At 37.1% G+C, this 24,593-nt stretch overlaps 2 protein-coding genes across 2 annotated transcripts; both read left to right on the top strand.

Annotated features, from left to right (window-relative positions):
* Positions 1-374: 374 nt before the first annotated feature.
* On the top strand, positions 375-12,929 carry LOC139148217 (lipid scramblase CLPTM1L-like). Its single transcript, XM_070719532.1, has 16 exons — positions 375-474; positions 701-960; positions 1,541-1,641; positions 2,642-2,831; positions 3,814-3,941; positions 4,962-5,034; positions 5,720-5,837; positions 6,215-6,309; positions 7,160-7,244; positions 8,267-8,370; positions 8,768-8,967; positions 9,670-9,704; positions 10,052-10,107; positions 10,819-10,863; positions 11,159-11,274; positions 12,155-12,929. The coding sequence occupies exons 2-16, from the start codon at positions 790-792 to the stop codon at positions 12,246-12,248; spliced, it is 1,611 nt and encodes a 536-aa protein (XP_070575633.1). The 5' UTR covers positions 375-474; positions 701-789; the 3' UTR covers positions 12,249-12,929.
* A 4,801-nt stretch (positions 12,930-17,730) lies between these two features.
* LOC139148576 (sodium/calcium exchanger regulatory protein 1-like) lies at positions 17,731-18,126 on the top strand. The gene has a single exon (XM_070720061.1). It carries the CDS (start codon positions 17,731-17,733, stop codon positions 18,124-18,126), a length of 396 nt encoding a protein of 131 aa, XP_070576162.1.
* The last annotated feature ends 6,467 nt before the right edge of the window (positions 18,127-24,593 follow it).

The raw sequence follows: 24,593 nt of genomic DNA on the forward strand, positions 1-24,593 counted from the left end.
TCCCCCTCCTCAGTATTTTTGTGAATGCAGCGCCTGAAAGTCGAAATCCATTCACGTTCATTGTCTAGGATCTAGACTACTTCTTTGTCCTTCCCTCGGAGTATGGACAAAATCCAAAAGCCGAAGTCGAGATCGCGGACAAAGAACATGCCATGGTCACCTTAGGGTCAAAGTTCAAGCGGTCACCTGACAATATAACTATCTGGCTGAATATATTTTTAAATTTGAGCAGAGCAGAACAGAAATCATGGTCGAGTTGAATACATTGTTAAAGTAAATCGTCCTGTCTCCCTTTAGCATGAAGCAATGAATTTTCTGGAAGTCAGATAAAAGAAGCTAAACATAGCGCTTATTTTTAACAGCCTAGGGGGCTCATTACCAATGCTGACCCTGTATGTTGACCGATCGAACGCGGAAGTGACTGCAACGCTGAACGGTACATGCTCCTTGATCGAAACTGACCCATATTTGCAGGTGCGTTATTTTCATTTAATGTTTTTCCATCGTTCGACCCTATATTTGATAAAACCTGTATATTTATTTTGCCAATCTTCCTTCAGTACACACGTTTGTGGAATATGCCACGGATGTTTTATTCAAATTTCAAAGCAAGAACAACACATGTCTGCTGCTGCCACTGACTGTATGTACTCTCTTAATTATCTGAATGTCAAATGTCTTTTGTCCATTTTCTGTACAGAAATTGCAGTTTTGGCCGACGCATAATTAGTTCCCAGCTTTGAAGTACTTTGCACTGGCCGCCTACCAACATCCCCTGCGAGATAGACCATGAAAATAACGTTCGGGAAAGTCGTCAATTATGGGTTAATTGCACTATTTTTAGCATACATACTTCATTCTGTCGTCACCTTGTACGATTTATTCTATCCACCCCAGTGCACAAATAGCAATAAAAGAAAATGTATTGGACCGTATCTGGCCAAAAATCCGAAACTAGAGGTAAGTCTGTCCATCTGTCTGTCAGTCTGTTGTCTGTCTGTCTGTCTGTCTCTCTCTCTCTCTCTCTCTCTCTCTCTCTCTCTCTCTCTCTCTCTCTCTCTCTCTCTCTCTCTCTCTCTCTCTGTCTCTCTCTCACGTACACATAGTAGTTTTGACAATATAATTATAGTGCGTTTGTATGTGTAGACATGTTATTTTATTATACCCATATGGCATAAGCTATACACGTCTGATGAAATGGAAAATGGCAAAAAAAACCCTCAAAATTCGAATCTATAAATGGTAGACACTGAATTATCTTAGCCCATCCCATTAACTTCTTTGAACATATTTTAATTTCCATGACAAACTTGCGCTCATAGCTTACATGCTAGGTTAACATATCCAATCCATTTCAAAATCTGCATTTGCATGATGTGTTCATATCCACCATGTGCATTTCAACCTGAAACATATCACACTTTAATGTCTCAAAAAGTCACCATAAAGTCATCATGATATTCTAGATTGAGACTATTTTATTGTTGTTTTCGACTGTCTTATATGATGATGTGTCTTACCATTGTATTATTGTCCACAGTTGAATATATACACATCAGTAAAGAAAAATGATGCCAGCAGTAAGCATAAAAAATTACTATGGTCCATTGATAATTTTACCATTGGAGAAACCTTTGAAAGGTAAGTTGAGCCTGTTATGCTGTACCACTGATCAATTACTCCCTCAAAGACCCCACTTGTATCCATGACCGTAGCTTTCCCTCGGAGACCCCTCTTGTATCTATTCCCCCTAGTTTTCCCTCAGAGACCCCTCTTGTATCCGTTACCAACTTTCCCTCACAGATTCCTCTTGTATCTTTGACCCAGCTCCCCAATTTGCCCACAGTGAAGTCAACCATCATTGAACGTAACATTTTGTTCAACTGGTGTAATGTGATATGCATAGTACACTCAAGACATTTGGATCTTTAATTAAATATAAACAGCATTTTTAATATACATACATACATACATACATACATACATACATACATACATACATATACATATATATATATATATATATATATATATATATATATATATATATATATATATATATATATATATATATATATATATATATATATATATACGAAAATGGATTGCTTGTCAATGCAGGCAAAGTATAGTGCTCAATGCATTTCTGCAGGGCGGTAATACTGAGAATCTAGGAACTTGTAGTTGTCACTCTACAGGCTGTTTCACGCGCTAAGCAATCAGAAACAGCCTGTAGAGTGACAACTACAAGTTCCTAGATTCTCAGTAATATATATATATATATATATATATATATATATATATATATATATATATATATATATATATATATATGTGTGTGTGTGTGTGTGTGTGTGTGTGTGTTTAAATCAGTAGATATTATATAGATAGCTGAGTACATTATAAGAAATGTACCAGTAGCTAGATTTGATAAATACAAAGATAGATCATGAGATCAGTAGATTATTGATATGCAGATAGATATATATTTACCTTAATCTATTGTTAATCCTCTTTCTACCAGGCTCCATAGATAAACCACAGAAATAACTACAACTTGGGGGAAAGAGGATTAATTTGCATCATTTCATGGCATAAATATAATATGCTGTGACTTCTTCATGTTATTGTTTGTTTTCAGGGACATTAATGTTTCATTACCTACCAAAACTGTCAACAACGGTACTCTGTATGCCTACGTCTATGTCAGTCCCAGAGGGCAGGTGCCATTCCAAAATCAGTTATCCTCTGTCCAGATGACATCGCTGACTGTGTACACTGTGCCACAAACACAGTACATCAATCTTATTGGTGGAGCAGACGAGGAGAAGGTATTGCTAAACCTTGAATTGTATAAAACATTGTATGTTTTGTTGATAAAGGACTATGTGGGACAATCAGGTATTTGGTCAGCAAGTTTTAATAAAAATCAGACTTTATCGCAATGAATCAAAGACGGCATCTTATAATGTTAAACTTGGTGGCTAGAAGAGGATTTGATTAGACTATATGACGGTACAATCTACTCAAAAATTTGAGAAGGCTACATACTTTCAGTACCATGGTTTAGCCCAAACCTATACTTTTATCATTAGTGAGTTTGGCCCTAAAGGAAGTAAGGATTGAAGGATTGTTTAAAACTCCTGGCTGAACATTTTTAAAAATAATTTAGTTTGAAACAAACTGCATTTTGTTTGATGCAGTTTGTGTTTGTGGGAAGTATACACTGTATGTTAGATTACTGATAGCCTTGCTTGAGTCAGTTGAACAGAATAACTAGAGTATTTGGCTCACCCTTCAAATAAAATCATAGCTGTAGTTGCAAACTGTATAAGTTAAGGAGAAACAGGATGAAGGTAGTATGTGCCTTGAAAGAAAATAACTTAAATTTTGCTCAAACTTTGCTCACTGAAACTTTCAACCCTTCCCCTATCAAATCAAGAATAAAAATTAGGGCTCACCATGCAAAGTTTGGTACCATAGAAACAAAATGTCATTTGCTGATATTTTGAATCCAAAGTGGCTGCCATCCCTGTGTTAACTCTGTGTTGATAAACACAATTTTTGATTTTCTGAAAACTCAGACGATACGATTTTCCTTACTCCCAATGCTTTAAAATGAGCCCCCATAGGCAGTAGATCAGAAAAACATTGTTAAAATTTGAGAATCAGAATATCTGTCCTGAGGCAGCATTCTACCTGAACCAATTCGGTCGTAAAGTTTTTCCTTCTTCAGGTCATAAGTTTTTTTGTACCTAGGTATAGCGCCCTCTTTGTTCATCATAACACCACAAATCTCATCTTCCTCCCAAGGTAAACAAGAGTCGCATCATTGAGAAACCAGTGACACACTGGAAACCTGCACTCAAGATAGGAGTGGTCAGTGACCTACAAACATTTGACAGATACAGTGTACCAAAGGACGTGTACGGATATCTCAGGTACGTGAAATCAGATCCCTGTTTTCCCAATGCATTTATTTTCATGACCTCTGACCTATTTGGGGGAAGGAGTTCAAAGATTTTCATTTTATTGTCTGATGTGGAAGAGTCAAAAAAATCTTTACTTTGCCTGAAGGGAATCATATCCTCCACTATATACATGTAAATCTTCACATATTTGTGAAGGTCAATGGAATATTACGAAATTGTGACACATCCCTCACAATGTCATTTCGATACACCTGTTCTGCAGGTGTATGCACCACGCCCTTATCCTTGTCATAATAACGAACACAATACATTTCTTGGATATCCTGGTGGCTATTTTTTTATTCACATCATTCACAGGTCTGTCAGGCCAGTCTTAGCAAAAGTTTATGAACTTGGTCATACATACTGACCTTTGAGCTTGTGTCCCGTGGCTTTGCTCATGACTGTATCGATGAATGACCCATGACCTGCATCTCTGTATAATTTGTTGACATCCAACTATCTTGCAATCTTTTCAGATATTCTTTGAATTCTTTATCCATGAAATGGAAAACTTTTACCCCAATACAATAACATTCATTTATACCAGAATGAGCAAGAAAATTTATTGGTTTTCATTCCATTTTAAATTCCCCTTTCCGGTTTCCAAAAACTGATCAAATTATAAAGAAAACAGAGTACAAACATCTTGATATTCAGTGCAATGTCCTCTGATGGATAAAAACATGTCGTTCCTGTGACAATTCCAGCATGTGTTGTGCCCAAACCAAGTCCACTGTTTTTCACATATTTGCATGGAGAGGACCATGTTTGAATAGAAGGGCATCTTCTTGTTTCTTATCCTATTGAAACTTGCATACACAGCTCCAATGCACTCTGGTGTTGTGCCCCTGAGCAAGGCACTTTACTCCTCATTGGTCCATTGGATTGTGAGTTATGGGTACCTCATCCTGTAATTGGGTGTTCGCCTGTTGGATGATGGATTGAATAAATAAAATAAAAAAAATAAATGCTCTTGTCGTATTGCAGGACAACCCCTGAAGGCGATTATCTGCCTTTACTTTATGTCGATGAAATCAGTTCAAGACTTAAAGATTTGAAGGTAGGTGCCATATCACAAAGTTGTGAATATTTTTTGCTAAAATGATATTCTAAAGGAAACAGGTGAACCATTTTTGTTTCAACAGATAGAAAGGGAGAGTTTAAACAATTTACTGATCAACGATAGTATGGTTTTGTCACGTTGTTTGTTACTGTAGTTTTTGTTGACAATCCATTCATGTAAAAGCAGTTGGAGCAACCCGTACCCATGAAGCATTCGCAACTGTTCAAAAAACTTAAGGACTAGTGCAATGATTCACACTCTATTGTCTTGATCCCTTTCCCAATTCCACCACTGGCTGTGCTCTGCTAATTAATGTATGGTCATATCACAGAAGCAGGTGTATAGTAGTTGTCTTTGAAACATACTTCATCCAAAGACATTGTTATAATTTGTCAATTTATGGTCATGTGGTATGAGTCCTCAGTTCTTGAAATGTTGAGCAACAGGCTTACATTTCAGACAAACTGTTTCCCACATAAGTTTGAAAGAGCCATGTACACACACATGCATTGTAGAAAATGTAAAAGATGGTGGGGCGCTCTCTACAACCGAGGTGAGCAACAGTGGAAAAATTTCTCAATTACAATGATAAAGTGTATATCCTTTATTGAATTGATTGTTTTGTGACAAGTCTACATAAACATGTTCAAAAGATTACTTCTCTTTCAACATTTATTCAAAGGAAGTCAAAAGCAATATGACTGAGATGGCACTGCACATTGAGTACAAACCCATGTCCATCGGCAAATTACGTCTTTATACTACAATGCAAGAGTCTTTGAAAACTTTACAAAGCCTTGGTGAGTATAGTAAACATTGCATATTTGTAAATATCAGATGAGAATTAACATCCTTGCATGTTTTTTTCTTTTCAGCTTTTACTTGTATATTTTGTGAAGATGACAAAATATTTCAAGAAATGTAGGTGTTCTCAACTCTAACATAACTGTGAATTGAGTATACGGTAGTGTATTTGTTGATCAGAATGAAGACTGCATGTGTGCCAATATATATTAATAGTGGTATTGTTTTATATTGCAGTTTATTTCAATGTAAGTGCGTGCACAGTTCAGCATTTACAATGTCTGTAGGTAGAATAGCATGACCTTTGTATCAGCAAAATGTGGTTTGAAGACTCATTGCAATGGACTAATTCACAAACATATTTATTTTTAAGGTTTTACTGAAAAGGACACAGATGATGTCAAAGGAATATTTGTAGATACCAGTTTCTATCTTTTGGCATTGACATTCTTTGTTTCTGCTTGTCATGTGAGTATTAAAGTCACACTGTCCAGTGTGGATTAACCCTTTGGGTGCTGTGATTTTTCCCACCAAAATTATAGTGATACATTTTGCCAATTTTTCTGAATTTTTCGGTAAAGTTTTGGACCAAATGGAGAGCACTGCATATAGACTCCAGTTTTTGGTCCAAATTTTGGGAAAAATCAGAGCAGAATGTGTGGACCTGACAAAGTTGTCTGGGTTATATTTTATGAAGTGAGAAAAATTGACTTTGGCACTCAAAGGGTTAAAGCCACATTGTTTTGTAATCATTGAAGCCTTATCATATTTAATAGCTTTAAGGCAGCACGGTCATGTAGGTATTAAAGCCACATCATCATGGAAGTAGTGAAGCCATATTGCCATACTCGTATTAAGAAAGGGCAACTGAGATTTCAAGCTGTTTTTATATTCATATATTGAGTCAACATCTTTTTTATTAGATTTATAGAGTAATGAGAAACCTATGACAGGAGATTCACCATCACTGTTGATCTAAAAAGACCCCTCCCTTTACTGTTTTGAGATCAAAATGTTAGCCATGTTATTCTTTTATTGATCTGTAAATTGGACGATGACTAGGACCAGTAACATGCTATCAGCGCATGAAAGCCATGGTTTACCACTTCAGAAAAATATAAATTATTACTACATAGTAGACCATTTGCCTTCCATACATTAGACAAATAGTCACCTGCCCTTGGACACATATAGTCCCTTGTTTTGGTAAATATACATATACTTCACCAAATCTTTCAATGAAATGAAACCATGTGTCAGTGGCTAGGATTTTCTAAATCATGTGGTTAATTTATTTGATATGCATTTTTCCTTTCAGCTTTTGTTTGATTTCTTGGCATTTAAAAATGACATCTCCTTCTGGAGAGGAAGGGATTCCATGATTGGTCTGTCAACAAGAACAGGTGAGATCTTTTTATGACGAGGAAGTCCAGTGATTGGATATCAGGTTTTATTAATACCAGATGATGATGCATCTTAAGATTTTCTCTTCGTTGCACAACTGTTCAAATTGAGCATTTTAAGACAATTGTGTGCCCATAAAAATTGAAAATTGTACACTGCAAGTGTTACCATGTTTACCTGTAGCTACCATGCCAATGATATATTGCAATTGAAAGCTATCAGTGTAGGTCTGGCTGATGTGCATAGATATATGTGTATGTATGTATACATAGTATGTACACATGTATGTACATCTGTATTTATGTCCGTATGTCTGTCTGTCCATCAAGACAATTTGAAAATCAGTACGCCTATCATCTTATACAAATTTGAGATGTATCAGCATGGGAACAACATGTACAGTGTCATTCATGCTCTTTTTCAAATTGTTGATCACCGCATGTTTGTTAAAATGGTATTGAGGTACACTTGGCAGTTGTTTATTCTGACAATATCCTTTCATCACAGAAAACATCTAACTGTGAAATATCTGTCATTAGTATTTCCCTTATTGATGGAGAAAGACTAAGAGGTGTAATGAGATCAGTGAATATCTTTTATGTATTTCAATGTAAAAAATCTATAGGCATCATGCATTTTTATGATACCGGTACAAGTTTACTAAAATGCAACAGAATAATATCTGAAGGGAAAGTTTACGTCAAACTTAGATCAATAATATTGCCGTACTGTGTCAAAAGCAAAAAAGTATCTTGTTGCTCCAAAAACTTTATATTTACCCTTAAAAACACACATGGATTTGTGTGTGATAAACACACAATCCTGTCATCAGATAACCTTCTCCTCAGTGAAATCTTCAAGATTACAGGAACAAAGAAATATCACTGTTTAATGCTCTCCATAAATTTACAAAACAACAGTTCCGCAAGTGAAATGTCAAAACATTTTTGATAAACTACAGTACTCATGATGTTCTCTTTCTTCACTGACTACGTGTGTGTCTCTGTTTCTAACATATCAGTTGTCTGGAGAGCCGTCAGTCAAATCATCATATTCTTCTATCTGATGGACGAACAGACAAGTATGTTGGTTCTTGTACCTGCCGGTATTGGAACCATCATAGAGGTACGTGCCACTCTAAATTGTTTTTGCATATGAAAAAGTCTTTTCTTCTAGTTTTTAACTTGTATGTGACGTCCAGTCATTGTTGACAGAATCAAAATTTTGCCACTAGCTCTTCACTACAAAATTTCTTTGTTATTGTGTCACTTCCAAATGTTTTGATCTATGTACTGGTGATAAGACGAGGTCAAGATAGGTCAGAGTAGAAAAGGTCAGAGGTCGGCTTCAAAATATTTATCTGAAAACAAACTGAACGGTTGATGTCAAAATTTTTATGGGACACACAGATCTTCTTATGGCAAAATCAAGAAGTACATACTTGTTTGCCCCATTGAATGTTCATGTTTACCATGTTTGATTTCACCCTATTGGGTGTTTTTGTTTTCTTTGTAATTTTTAGTCATGGAAAGTGACCAAAGCCTTCAAAGTGCACATCAAATGGTCTGGTGTGATTCCTAGGATAGAGTTTGGAGCAGTTCAAGACTCAGAGAAAGAAACGCAAGAATATGATTCCACTGCTATGCAGTACCTTTCCTATATTCTCTATCCACTGTGCCTTGGGGGCGCTGTCTACTCACTTATGTATGTCTCTCACAGAAGGTGAGAAATTTGTTGTGACTTTATATCGAGGAACTTGCAATCTGTTGGAGGAGACTGGGATTCAAGTTATGGCAGACATGATATTCTCTGGTTGTATGACAAAAGTAACATTGCATATGTGGGGTAAATTACAACTACTTGTAGAATCAGAGAAATTGGATTGCGTTCAATTGAACAATTGATTTTCATGTTGGTGGGGGGCATGTAAAAAGTGAGTTGCTATTAGGTGGGTCTCAATGAGAGGTAGCACAACAAGATACTGTACCTTTGATCTGTCACTGAGTATTCTCTACTGAACATTACTGAGTAACATATTTAGCAAATTGCTAGCTCTTCCGCATCGGCATCTGCAATTTGCTAGACCCATGTGTGTCAAAGTTCATGGCAGAAGAGTTGCTTCAATTTGAGGCTCAGTCTGTTCAAAGAAATTCAAGAAAATTCTTTTAAAACTCATTTATTAATACTTTTACCCCATTTCCCTGTGCACTGGTCTGCACCCACCATTTAACCCTTTCACCACAATGGTTTGGCCCAAACCCATTGGTATCGATGGTGAAAGTGGATCTTATTACAGGGTGTTCGGCTGAATGGAGGGGGGAACTGTATCAAATAGTTGAACAGTTCTGAACCATGTGACTGTGGCATCGGAGTTACCGTGGGTATTATTAAATCTTACATGGTGTTTTTTCTGTGTCATTACAGTTGGTATTCCTGGGTTATCAGCAGCCTTGTGAATGGTAAGTTTATCACTTTCACCCAAATTGCCCTAAATTACTCTACTGTGACTTCAAAATGAGTCCACACAATCATTGAAAAGCATTGTAAATATTGGAGTGTCCCTTAAACTGTCTGCACTCTATGAGAGAGTGAACTGAGTTTACTCTGAAGTGTTCAACTCTGTCAATATGTCACATAAGCCATCATAACGTCCAGCCAAATAACATTTTTCATTTGACATCTGACCAGCTAAAATGATTTCCAAATTTGCTTGAGGATCAAAAAACACTTTAAGTCGGTGTCTTTGCTTAGGTTCACTAGTACATGGTATCATAACATTTCATTGTTGGTGTCATTCTGTGCCTAGGTGTCTATGCATTTGGTTTTCTCTTTATGCTGCCACAGCTGTTTGTCAACTACAAGGTAAGGAAATCTTGTACTGTATGTTCATTTTTCTTTGAAAGCCAGATATTCCTTTGTACTAATAGTGTTTTAGAGGACTTAAATATATGATTTAATATTTTTAGAATATTGACATAGCCTCGGATATCTGTTTTGGCTACCAGCATAAAAATACTGTAGAGTAATTATGTAGATTTTGACTTAAGGTAGATCATGCCTCAAAGCAAAGACTCAAACTTCTTTGCTCAAACTTCCTTCAGGAAAACTTTTGATCATTGTCTTTCAAAATCAAGAATGCAAATCAGGGGTCACTATGCAAATTTTGGTACTAGAGAAAACAAATTTCCTAAAATTTAATGGATGTGCTCAATGGCCACAATCCCTGCATTATGAACTCTTCGGGTAAAAATGAAAATTTTCAAAAATTTTCACATGAACTAGCCAGTGAAAACTTCCCTTACTTCCCAAACTTCAAAATCAGTCCACACCAGCAGTAGACAAGAAATGTACATGTATTGTAAAAATTTTTGAGTTTGAACATCTGTCCTTGAGACGCAATCTATCCTAGAACGTGATAAAGAGCCAGTGACTGATCCAGCCCACTGTGTTCAATTTTATGATTACCATAGCTGCTAATGTTTAGCTCTGAGCAAAATAGATCTCATAGATTTCAAAAAAATAGGCATGAGAGTACTCTAAATAATGTTATCGTATTGTGTATTTCCTTTGCAGTTGAAATCTGTCGCACATCTTCCGTGGAGAGCTTTCATGTACAAGGTGAGAATTATACCATGCCGCATATCTCAGAAGTTGCTGGGAAATTACAGTCGTGCAATAGTAGTCGCTTTTGTCTTTTGATGCGGCGAGATCTGTCAGAGAATCCAGTACTGGCACTGAGCTTGAAAGATGCTGTTGCCAGACACAGGAAGTGGGTGGAGTGTAGGGTTGACCTTGCACTGTCAGAGCACTTTGAACACACACCTCCGTCCTGAACTGATAATCACTATATGATTGTACACAGTAGACTGACCAGACTGACACACCAACGCATTCTTTCTGTTTTCTCATACAGGCCTTTAACACGTTTATAGATGATGTGTTTGCATTCATCATCACCATGCCAACAGCTCACCGGATAGCCTGTTTCCGTGACGATTTTGTCTTTGTCATATATCTCTACCAAAGGTGGTAAGTAGCCTTGAATGGACTTAATTTTCTATGCAAATCAAAAATGGAGAAACTGGCATACACATTTCAAACTCCTTTGATAAAAACAGATTCTTGTCAACTTTGAAAGAGTTACTACTTGAACTCATTGAATTATTACTTGATTATGGCTGTTATTTTGCCAGCTTTGCATTTTTATGTACAGGGCAACTATGTGAAAAAGTTTTTTTGCCCTGTCATAATTTATTTTACAAAACGGTATGATGACACTCTTTTCACAAAATGAAAGGTTTATGTACTTTTATTTTTGTCGTTTATTTTTCATTGTTCTCAATCTACATGAAAGTTTTGATATTTACAGACAAATATAAGAAGGAAAACTTGTTTTTTCAGACGCTGTAGCTGGTCTCATTAATTGTCCAGCTGCTGATTCATTGCTGATACTTCGTTGTCTTCCCCTGGCTCATCATCAACATGCCATGCTCACTAAAAATATGCAACTCCAGTGATTACAAATTGTTCAACCTTTTCAATCTTGCAACATTCCCCACAAAAATTAATGTTCTACTAAACCCGTACTGCAATTGTCATGATTTTACCAAAAATTTGGACCTTTACAGAACGCAATTAGGAACTTATTTGGGAGAATTGGATCTTCATATTTTTCAAATTTCTCAAAAATGTTAGGTGCCCTACAGCTGAATGTTGCAATAGTACAAATTACTCATAAAAATAAGTGTTTAATTTAAAAGAAAAGCAGATGAGCTTACATTTGCAGATTACACAGACATTACTTCACCATCCAATTATCCCAGATTAGTTCCAAGTATGTTAAAGCGAAGTTGAATGCTAGGCAGTAGGCTATGCTATGAGACTTATAATTGCCATTGTCTCATTGCAGGTTGTATCCAGTGGACAAGAAGAGGGTCAATGAATTCGGAATGTCATATGAAGATGATAAGGACAAGACGCCGAGCAAAGAACACCAGGATTGAGACAAAAAGTGCTTTTTGATCAAATTTCAGTATTCCAAAAACTTTTCATCCAGTTTACTTTTTGATAAGTCCAAAGAAAAAAAATGATCTGACCAAAGTTCAGTCCTGAAATGGCATGACTGTATAGTGACTGAAGCTATCAAAAAATTCCAAATTTGGTCAGAATAATGCAGAATGATTTTCACAGAAGACTATGGCATATATGACCCTTCAGTTTGGTTTTAGAATGACTCAGGGCATGACTGTGAAAAACAAACTGTAATTCAAACTTCTCGAATTTCATTTGTAATTCCGAAAAAAGAACATCATGACAAAATGTTAAATTTAGACATTCAACTTGATGTGTTAAGGTTAGGGTGTACTAGTCATTGCTCTAAGAGACACACACATAAATTCCAATTTACTTTTTATCCAGCATTTTGTCTTTTATGAGCTCATTTCAGCTTTTAATAGTATTTTCAAGGGTTTTTGCATAACTTTGGGACTGCAAGCACACAGGAGGGACCGTGCTGCAAGCTGTCTTTCATGACTTTTTTTAGTCTTTTAGAAGGCTGGCATTGTAGCCTATTCATTGATATGCATTCAGAAGTATAGGCCTCTGCCCCAGGCATATGCTCAGTGTATAGTCAACTGGCCACCAACTTCAATAAACTTTGCATCCCTTTGAAACATGTATCTGAATGATGAACAAATCTGACTCAGGTCGTTTCAGTGGATCTACAAACTAAGTATCACAGCAATTCAACTTGCAATTTCTGATCTTGTTTTGACTTGAGAAACCTCTGAATATCTTGAAGTTTACTGTTTCTGATACGTAAAAAAGATTTAGTGCAAGATGTTAAAGAGTACTATTAATTAAGTGACATCAAGTTGTTGACTTGACAGGAGGTAACTGGATGTTACATATAAAGACCCACCCGATTCAATCATTTCTGTGTGTTTTCAATAAACCCTCATATCTTTCTTCTGGCCAATCAGAAAGTGACAGCTCCTTACAACCATTTTTGCAGCCAATCATCATTAATCATTTTTGCATACCAGTCCATGCCATACAAAAGATAGTTGAGTGTGCCTCAAGCATCTTTTTAGCATTTTAAACACATCAAGCACTTTTCACTGCAATCAGTCCAGATAGCATTTACTGATGTGAATTTCCATAAAAGTAATAAGAAATGAGTAAAAAATATGAGAATTATACGAAAATGTATTGTATGTCATAAAAGGTACAAAATTGAATGAGTGGCTTATGAAATAATCACAAATTGTTACAAGTGTATGAAGCTTAGCCTTTAACTTTATGAGTTACTCAACACACTTTACAGGGATTGCAATTGATATTATGAGTGTTTTTTAGCTCACATGTGTGACACGTGGGTTTGTGATTTAGTGATGTCTATCTGTGTGTGTATATCTGTCTGTCTCTATACACGATATCTCAAGAACGGCTGGACAGATTTCAACCAAAGTTTGTACATAGTTTCAGATATAGAATAGCAAGAACTGATTAGATTTAGTGGGCGTGGTGTGCACATTAATTAAGTCATCAAAGTTTTAATTTTTCTGTTACATGGTTGATATGGGACGCATGATGACCATAGTGTTATATACCAAGATTACTGTACTAAATAAATGAAACTTGCCATATAAATTGTAACATGCAAGAAATGATAATATTTGGAGCATCATTCCAATTAAATGCCAATTTGAATATTGCAATTAGTGATACAAATTTGAAATTGGTTCTCCAAGGTTGACAAAACATGCAGATATTGAAGTGACAGCCATTTGAAGGTGCTGTGAGATATTCAACAGAGCCATGTTACTTAACAGCTCGCAGTGTTGATGGTGTAATCTTAACCAGTGAAGGAAAGGACTGCTGAGTATTGAATGCTAGATTTTTCATGCCTTTGTCACCTCAGTCCTGTAGTGAAGGAGGCCAGTGATAGCGCCACGGCTGTGTGGAGTGTGAATATGTTAGTAAAACGACAGTTCGGCCATATTGGCCGTTTGAGGGCGCTGTAAGTATCATGTTTATGTATGAAGTGTGACTGGACAGAGACTATATAACTATAAGAAGTCCTTATTCCAGCTTATAAATTCTGACAAAAATTATCAGCAATGTGGTAAATGACTTAAACTGGAAGATATATCATAGAGGTTTAGTCACAGAAAGTTTGGCAAAAATTTTCACAGTTAGTGATGGGAAATGCCATTGCAGATATGCAAACGAACTATGGGATAAATGCAAATTGTTCTTAACAAAAGGGACTTATCAAGTTTGTTGTGCATCACTCAAGACTATACCTACAATACTAAACTGTATTTCCAATCCCATCCTCAAATGGCTATATCTGAAATTTTACGTATTTGACAACCTAGCCTTTGGGGATATCTTAACCCAATTTTCTTCCCTCCTCACGGAAGTAATATTTATTGTTCAAGCCTCTTGATCAAGCATGAACTTTGCCTATCAGGGTTTCACTTCAGTGATGGGAAAATACTTCGCTTTAAAGCTAAAATCATCAATTCAAAACAATTCAAAGTGAACAGTGTCCACAAAAAGTAAAATCACATCAAGGCTTCATATTTTTTAAAAGAAACCTATTTATTCCATATATTTTACAATTAAAACTCTACATAAAAATGCTGATGTAATAGAAAATAAGACATTTCAGGATATGCCAAATTCTATCAAAACGTGAAAGCGTCCTCAATGCCAAAAATTGAGAAAAACTGACCATAACTTCTGCACCTAACATGAGGGCGCACTTTCTATTCCACTCACTTCCCCTACCACTTTTAGGTATCGCTCTAACACAAACAAATCCATACATGTACTGTGCCCCTCTTCTACAAAAATATTTCCAGGAAACTTTATATGATGAATAGTAGGGCAACACATTTCTAAACCCAATAGCATCTACACTGTATCAAACCAAGGAGCAATTTCTCCAAACATTCTGTAATCAACTTTTATCATCAATGATGTTTTTCAGATCAGACTATTTTCATTCTAAAAACATATTAGCACATTAATTCTTACAGACATCTTTCCGCACTATGCAATGACATTTAAGAACGAAACGCATCAGCCACTAATTACCATGTCCTGTAATTAATCACAAAAATAATGAAACTTGCTACTTATGCTTATGTCACATACCACTGTATGATAAAGACTAGTTGAACTAAATGACAGCCCTGACTCGTTACTACACACATGTGAACATGTTCAGTTCATTAATTCTTTGTCCTGTCGAGTGAGTCTAGAATAATATTGACGTAAATATCATGATAGCAATTATGTGTTCCGTAGACATGTATGTGGGCCCGTACTTCCGACAAGGAATTACAGGTACAAACTGTTCGATATTGCGACGGTAACAATATAAATTCAGGTGCTTCAGTTGACCTGTAACTCAATGGGACAGTCTCCAACCATGAGTGTCTAAGCACAGGGAAGCCAGGATAAACAAACAAACAAACAAGCAAACAACCAAACGACAAATAAAAAACAACCAAACAATGAATCAACAAAATACGAACAAACAAGTAATAAATGAATAACAAAGGAATAAACCAAGAAATACCCAAACAAACAAACAAATAATAAATACGTAAATAATATATATAGAAGGCAATAATTGACAGACTAACAACACATGCAACTTATTCAAAATGTGACGTCCGTACCACTACCCACTATAGCAGATAATGATACTGATGCCGTATTTTGAATATGTTGCATGTGTTGTTCAGTCTTTATTTCCATTCTTATTCACTTTATTGTTTTCTGCTATATTTATATATTTATTTATTTATTTGTTTTGGATTTTTGTTTGTTATTCCTTTATTACTTGTTCGTTTTTGATTAGTCGTTTGTTTGTTTTGTTTGATTTGTTTATTTATTTATTCGTTTGTTTGATTTTGTTTGTTTATCCTGGCTTCCCTGTGGTTTAAGTATTCAGGCAGAATCCCGTGCACGTGGCCAGTAGTTTCTTCTATCCTGCACAAATATGTGCGTGTGTAACATCCCAATGTCTTCAAAGTTGTTCCCCTAAACGACAAACCATATTTTGCAGATATCCAGTGTTCAGTTTGACACCGCAGTAAGTGTGATCATGAGTTGCGAAGTTATTGCTGTTTGCAAGTTACGGTCTAGATACACTTGATTAAGTGGGAGGGCCAGCGCTTTCGACAATTGGATGCTCCAGAGTATCCTCCCTTGAATATGCCTATGCAAATTTGCTGACAACCCCCATCCACTATGTTGGTGAGAATGGCTGGAACGTTCATGAATTCACACTTGAAGAACCCTTCAGTGAACACCAAAACGTATGTTTGCCCTCCTTTAGTAATGATGTTCGCGTCCTTACTGTAAGGTATATACATTTTTTTTTCATTTCATCAACGTGCGATACTGTATCACTCATGAAACAACCCCCCCCCCCCCCCCCCCGAAAATAAAAGAAAAAAGTACGGGTCAATTTTATTGCATAAAAGTCATGTTGTGCATACGATTAATCTTTTGTGCAAACAACTATCTTTAGATATATCCCATACGGGCGTTCATAGGCACCTGCATAAATTAGGTCAGGTCTGAACCGTATACCGTGTACGCCATACACCGGGGCCATACATCATGGTTGGCAAGGTAAATTGTCACCATAGTCATGCACACTACAGTGACATTGGAGCGGAAATAAAGATCTCGATGACACGATGGAGCATTGACGATTTTAATCGAGATGCATCAGTACAGCAAAGTAAAAGCAAGGGACACCGTCGATTCTTATTGGTACATCAATGATTCCGAGAACGTCTAGAACCAGACTTGGTATTGTATGGGACGGACCATTAGATCTTAGGAGGTGGGGAAGGTCACTATCAGATTGTGATTTTTTAACAAATTGTAAAATTTTTGAATTTTTTTCCAAGTGACTCCTGATGTGCTAATTTTGTTTTCTGAGTAAACTATCAGATTTATCATTTTTTCCCGTTCTGCTTTTCTTCATTTTGCAAATTTGTCTGAAGATTTTTTCCTAATTTTTTTGCTTTGAAATGTTTTTCTTCTGTTTTCGACCACCCCTTCCCAAGATCTATGGTCCATCCTTAACTTCCATCCAGGTCCGTATTCATACCCGCAGGGCTTACTTTGAGTCCATACTCATTACATAGGTACTAAAATGGAAGCGAACCTTCGAATTCCAGTTCATCAGAGGCCTTGCAGGTAATCTAGTTTATCCCTTTTGTATGTCTTTCATGTTGGATGTATGAGAGACACAATACACTCCTCCCACGCCCTCACTCACTTATTGCTCTTTGTTATTTAATAAATACAGCTGAATGCCTCAAAAGATGCATGCTGATTGTTCCTGAGCTTTCATCCACGTTTTCTCAACATTGAACATTTCCAGTACGCTATATTTACGTTCAGTTCTGCGCTTCACTTGTAGCTGGCTCTGTCCACGGAGATCGCATCATGTCTCAGTTAACCGGCAAATGGAAGCACGACCGCAGCGAGAATTTGGAGGAGCTCTTGGCGGCCATGGATGTTGGCATGGTGATGAGGAAACTCGCCGGATCCACGTCGCCGACCGTTGACATTGCGGTAGCTGACGACGGTACCTGGACCATTAAAGCCGCCACCGCTGTAAAGACCATGACGAGCACGTTTAAGCTTGGCGAACCGTTCGAAGAGAGCGGTCCCGATGGCAAAAAGAGGAAAGTCGCGTCCTTGGAAAACGACGTGCTGACGGTGAAGGTTGTCGATGATCCTGCTGGTGCTGTCGTCATTCGTGAAGTGGTGGACGGACAGATGATCATGACCATGACGAAAGGAAGTGTCACTGCGAAGCGAATTTTCAACCGGGCATAAAAGTATTCACTATATTTGCGGTGTAACCTTAGCGAGCATAGAGACTGTGTGAATTCTGTATGCACCTCTTGTGTTTGATGGTATTCATATAGCCACAACAGTCACTTCACTGACTTCAGGCCATATTCCATTCAACGAACACTCGTTCAGACCGACAGAATGTACCTTTCTTTGACAATCAAATCATTCGATGTATACCTGGGAAACTTCGCAGCCTGTGCCAGAAAATTCCTGTATGTATGTTCAGAGGAAAACTACGAGAACAAGATCCTCGACTGGTATCGAACGATAGAGAAGAGTGTTATAAGAACAAAAGCAAAGACAATGTACTCATCCCAGGGGCGCATGAGGCCTATAACAGATGAAACTAACATCGCTTTACATATACACGCATTGGAGGTAATTTCTACCTACCTCCACGATAGATTTTAATCATTTTAAATATTCTTCCCCGCGATGAGAAATACCATGCTGCATTTTGTGTAGGACATCAATGCAGTGTATTTTGTTTCAAAACAAATTTGGATTTCTATGTTACCATACCTACATGTGCATTAAGGCTGTATGCGCCTCGAAAGTGAAAGTGTTAAACTTTTGCTCAAACTTTCCCCAATGAAACTTTCAACCATTCTCTTACCAAATCAACAATAAAAATCAGGGGGGGGGGGGGGGGTCACCGTGTAAAGTTTGGTACCAGAGAGACAAATTACCTAAGATATACCGATATTTGAAATTCAAAATGGCCGCCATCCCAGCGTTAACTCTATTGGAAAAAATGAAATATTCGATTTTCAAAAAAAACCAAAACAAAACAAAAAAAACTAAGACTGTGAAAAGTTTTCTTACACCAATAGCTTTAAAATGAACTCCCACAAGTTGTAGATCAGAAAAGGTCTGTAAAAATTTGAGAGTCCAAATATCTGTCCGCAAGGCGCATTCTACCTTAGTTTCTCTGGAAAATTATTCAATGTGTCCGGAAAACATCCAGTCAGTAGTGTGCAGCACTGCTCTGTAAATAGGTCTAGATCTTCACGCAGTCGCAGGTCACTGGTCACTCAATTCACTTATCTTTCTTGGAAATAAACTGACTGCATGTAAAATATGTGTCGTGGAACTTCATGTAACTATATATATGGACACAAACCACGGAAATATAATCAGATGCAAAACTTAAATGTTTGCAGGGGGACCGTGATGTGTGAATGTGCTGTGAGCGCCTCAGTTGGAACACCAGACTTTTGCATGTTATTGTAGGCCTAATCTTTACCACTGAACTATGTTGTGTTTTGTCGGGTCGGTTTGATAATAACACGTCAGGATCAAATTTATGCTGTTTTGATGTTGACTAATACCAATAATTTGAATTTGCACTGTATACTCTCATGAAATTAAATCATGTATTGTCTTGCAAGTATACTTTATCTGATGAATAAATGGTGTTAGTGTGGCACTTTTGAAAAAGACCTTTCGGTCGTATTTGTTGTTTTTTGTAAAACGATTTCTGGTTTTCCTTGAAGAATCATGTCGAAATTCACAGTCCGAATGTGTGTAATGTCCCATGGTATTCTTTCTAACTAATTCAGTCCTGCCTGAAATTCATTTGATATAGCGTGCTGTGCACGATCAATGGCGTTGCCCAGGCTTATATTATATTTTCAATATGTGAAAACGAGCCCATTCTCTGTGAAGAAATCGACGTGAAAATATTATCAAAAGTTACAGCTATTTCCCTTTCATAGACGTCGCACAAACTACAATTTTCAAACATAAAAAACTTGAGGACAGTGTCATCGTGCAAGTTTTGGAAGAGAACGTACATGCATCATCTTGCAACAGTCAAATTTTACGTCCGACATACTGACCATAATTCCCAATCTCTTGGAAAGAAAACAAATTAGTTGCTGATTTTTCGCAACATAGAGAAAATTGTCTCTTTAATAGTATTTTTAAATAAAAGTAAAACTATGCTGCTCAGAGGCAGAGTTGAGGGTTTTTTACAGCATTGATAGTTTCCTACAGCGCAGGTCTGGTATCAGAGGTAGTCATCCATGGCCATCGCCCGGGGTTCGGTACTACTGAGCCCTGAATGCATGCACAGACAGCGGAGAGTTCCGCTCCACTAGTACTGTCCATATGGTACTGTTCTACCTTGGGTATGTACTCTGGGCAGTTCAATCTAAAAAGTACAGAGTCAACAATTCTTCTGAAAAACGGAGGGGTAACAATCTAAATTTTGGCCAAACACTCAAAACTCTAAGTTCTCTGTGGGATAAAAGTTGTGCTATATTAGAAAAGCCAAGTTGGTACGCTCAGCCTCACTTTACAAGAGGTAGAAGAAGGGTGTGAACAAAACGCCGCTCTAGCTAGGATAGGCAGTATCAGTGCACTTGTGTTTCGGCTCTCAATTTTGCAACAATAAAGTAGAAAGTGTCAAGGTCTCAGGTCAATTTTCTCTAAAGACATTGAATTATCTCATCACCAAATCGTTCTAAGGACTTTGTGAGCGTATGATAATTTATATGTCATCCGCCGATGTTAAATATCACAGAATAATTCATACAAATTTTGTAACAATTGCAATACTTTTCTCTAAGATTATTTTTTTAGCCTCATAATATTTTGATATAAATATAAACTGTTTACTTTTAATTGTAAACCAACTTGGAAATTAAAAGTGAAAGAACTGTCTGTACCTGTTGATAATGTTTTGGATAAGAACGTATCATCTTGTAATTAAAAAAAAAGAGAAGCAAATACAGCGCTTGAGGGCGCTAGTATATCATCAAGCGACAGGACTCGTTGGCAGCGCGAAACTATCATTTCCCAGGTCTACATATTGATAACGATGATGCAAGTGATGATATAACTTTCTCTCAGGGTGAATGAAAAATTGATATCCACAGTAATCTGAAGAAATTACCAAATACTAAAACAGCCTTCCAGCATGTGCCAAAGATCAAACACGATGCGAATGTTGACCTGGCACATTACAACATTCAGCTCCACAAAATGTCGAAATTCGTACAGTCCTGCGCACAAAAGTGATCGGCTGTAATTTGTACAGGGCTTTAAATCCTGTATCTTCATTACTTCATATTTAGACCCAAATGAAAATAAAACACGCCGTAAGAAAAGGTTATTTCAAACATTGTGCTGTGCATTAGCTCTAGGTATATTCAAATGTTCACGAACAGATGTGAACGGTATAGGAAACCCTATCAATAAGTTGATGAAGGCAGCTCCATGTACATCTAGAAATATCTGGCAGACACCTTATGGTTATAATACCACTAAAAGGCCAAGTACGACTCATTCTAAATCGCACTGTAATACTTCCGTGATTACATCCATGTTCCATATATTCCTTTATCGAGGGCATGTCTCAGCAACTCGGCTCCCATCGAGTTTAAAATGTATTGAATAGACGACTTCTATTTCCTATTTAATTCTCGTCTTTCGATCAGTTGACATTTAATGCCAATGGGGAGTTTTGGATCTCTGGGCAACGGTAGTTTAAAATATTTATTATTGCGTTTCAAAGCCAAATACTTGCATATCAAATTATTCTAATTTTTGACTTCTTTCGACCGAATTAAACAATTATACTAATGGACGACCATTGTACACATAGCACTGAGGTCGGCTAAACTGTAGTGCATCCGAAATAATGCTTAATTCGTGTAGTATCTGTGATGTTGTACTCCATAGTTATCCAATACGGGAGGGGGATGAAAACTCTCAGGGGTAGAAGAGAGCGGTTTCGATGACTCTTAGGTTCACCTGATGACGAGAGAGAGAGAGAGAGAGAGAGAGAGAGAGAGAGAGAGAGAGAGAGAGAGATTGTCTGTGTGTTAGTTTTGAAGATTCTATATGTATGCAATTTGTTACCACATACAGAATGTCTTGATCATCAAATACATGCATCCGCCAACTATCAAATTATTGACTTGTAAACTTCTGTTTTTTCCTATATAATTGAGTTCTATATAAGTGTGTTTTGCAGAATTAGTGAGGAGACCATGCCAAGATTAAGCTCTCCGGATCCAGTTTTTACAGTTATTTTGTGTAACAGAAAGAGTTGGTATTTTAGAATTATCTGTCAAACCCTTCCACGATGATCTTTGATTATTTGTCCGAAAATGAAAAATAAGGAAGGTCGGGAAAAAAATGATCAAATAAACAAATTCTGATTCCCCGGTATCCTGTGTCTAATGTGTCTCTTCGGTGGAGCTCAGATAATTCGTAGCAGATTTAGGTGGGTTCAGAGATTCTTGAATCTCCAGGTGAGTACATGATGTTGTAGGTAAGGGACAAAGTTTGAAATAGGGTCATTTATAGATCTACAGCTTGCTGATTTTCACCTGGGTTATCTTATTTCAAACTCTAGTCCGTAACCACAACATGGTATTCACAGCTACACGAAATGATTCTAAAATGTCACCTTGACTTTCATTTATTCATTCATTCTGCATCAGTTTTGTGAAAAGCGTACGAAGCAATAAATGATATTTATTCAATAATTTATTTCTAGGCATCCCTAAAAATTCAAGTAGATGCCAAACTTATTTCACACTTTATTAGTACACTTGGTATTTCTGGATACACTGGTATATTTCTGGTATCAATGATATACATTTATAGCATTGAACAATTTCATCTACTGATTTATACCTGCATATTCTTGAATTTAATATTTGAAGTAAAAAACACTATTTGCTACACTGTTTGCCGGATATTGTAGGTGTCATAATTTCTTTCGAGAGAGTGGAGGTACCATTGCTATAGAAAAGTGACTTGTGTTGAAGAATGAATTATGCAGAGGTTGAAGTGTGAGTCATTGCTAAAGGAACGAGTCAAGTGTTGACATTATGACCTGAAATGATACAGACGTGTTGGAAATTATATCTACGAATGACTGTACAAAGGTCAATGCTTGATAGCTTCATGGAAATGTGTCTGAACTTTCACTCATTCAATCTTTGCTTCATCATCATGTTGTTTTTTGTGAGTTGTAATTTACACATAAACAGTTGAAAAATGATCAATTATAAAAACCTAGTTAATGACAGTAGCTTTCTGTAATATATATTTGTTGATGTATCCTGTCATAAAAACTGATTGTAATCCGACCTACCCATTTTGCAAACCCCTTATCCTAAAACTTTCACTCGTTTTACAGGTGTTGCCCTAATTCTACATAAAACTCACCATATTTTGTGAGATGCTTTAAAGTGAAACTATATTTTATTTTTCTGAGATATTCTGATATGCATAAAGTCAGCTGTAAATAGAGGCAATAAACTGATGAATGGATTTTATCGAACTTAATAGCCTACCACTCACAAGTAAGTGTTCTTGTTGTTAAAAATAGATTCTTGTTTCTACAATTGAGATTAAAGTGTCAGTAAAGTGTTGTATTATGGGAACATTTTTGAACAGAAAACATGCAATTAGCATCATCCACGTCATCATTCTAAAGCGGTTGGGCAGCTAAGGATGCAAATTATCGACCTGGGCCTCACATTCCCAGCCTTCGATCGACTTTTCAGCCAGGCAACACGGCGCTGCGAGCACCTCTGACAAATATTGGTGGTCTATGCGGACTTCCTTCACCTCTAGTGGGGACAAACATGGCCATGGTAAAATGTGCAATGTTGTACGATAAGCACAGTGTGTGAACTAAATCAGGAATCAAGTTTGATGGATCGTATCAAAGCTATAAACGACGATCTCGGCCCACCATTCTCAGGACTGCTTTCACTGACGATGAAAGATGTCCATCAAACGTCATCGGGACCACACACAGGTGCGCGTGGGTGCAGCGTTGCTTGGATAGTCGATCGAAGGCCCGGGATCGAAGAGTGAGGCCTAAGGGACTGGTCAGTTTCTTCAGCCTGGGGGGGGCGGTGGATTCATGGGGGGGGGGGTCACCCTGTTTTTGACTTTGGTGATAGGGGGGGTCACCATGTTTTTGAAATGCCCAATAGGGGGGGTCAGTGTGTTTTTGAATTTTGACACCGGCTCATCATTGCCTAAAATGCTAGTGTCAGCCACAAATTTCATCATTCAGTTGTATTTTTCAGCGCGCCCTTCGGGCGCGTAACTTTATTAATCAGTCATATTTTTCAGCACGCCTAACTTTAACATATCAAGCATACATACATCAGAGATATCTGTATGTTCAATATTTTTCAGCGTGCTCTTCAAGCTCATTACTTTAATATATCAGACATTTTTCAGCATGCCCTTCAGGTGCATGACTTTAATATACAAGGCATAAAAATATATCAGAGATATCAGGATGTTTCATATTTTTCGGCGCGCCCTTCGGGCGCCATACTTTAATAAATCAGAGATATCTTTATGTTTGCTAAGTGAAAGTGTACCATTATGAAATCTGCATTTCATATGAAAAGGATGACAAATTCCTGATACTTTTCTGTTCTCTCTGTGAGAATTCAGTATGA

This window comes from Ptychodera flava, chromosome 13 (assembly GCF_041260155.1).
Source record: "Ptychodera flava strain L36383 chromosome 13, AS_Pfla_20210202, whole genome shotgun sequence".
Lineage (NCBI taxonomy): Eukaryota > Metazoa > Hemichordata > Enteropneusta > Ptychoderidae > Ptychodera > Ptychodera flava.

What these genes read in the sequence shown, in the direction of transcription:
- LOC139148576 (XM_070720061.1), top strand. Translation starts at nt 17,731, where the DNA reads ATGTCTCAGTTAACCGGCAAATGGAAGCACGACCGCAGCGAGAATTTG.
- LOC139148217 (XM_070719532.1), top strand. Translation starts at nt 790, where the DNA reads ATGAAAATAACGTTCGGGAAAGTCGTCAATTATGGGTTAATTGCACTA. An exon ending in TGGTCTGTCAACAAGAACAG is followed by an intron (nt 7,245 to 8,266) that starts GTGAGATCTTTT and finishes CTAACATATCAG; the next exon opens with TTGTCTGGAGAGCCGTCAGT. An exon ending in GTATTGGAACCATCATAGAG is followed by an intron (nt 8,371 to 8,767) that starts GTACGTGCCACT and finishes TGTAATTTTTAG; the next exon opens with TCATGGAAAGTGACCAAAGC.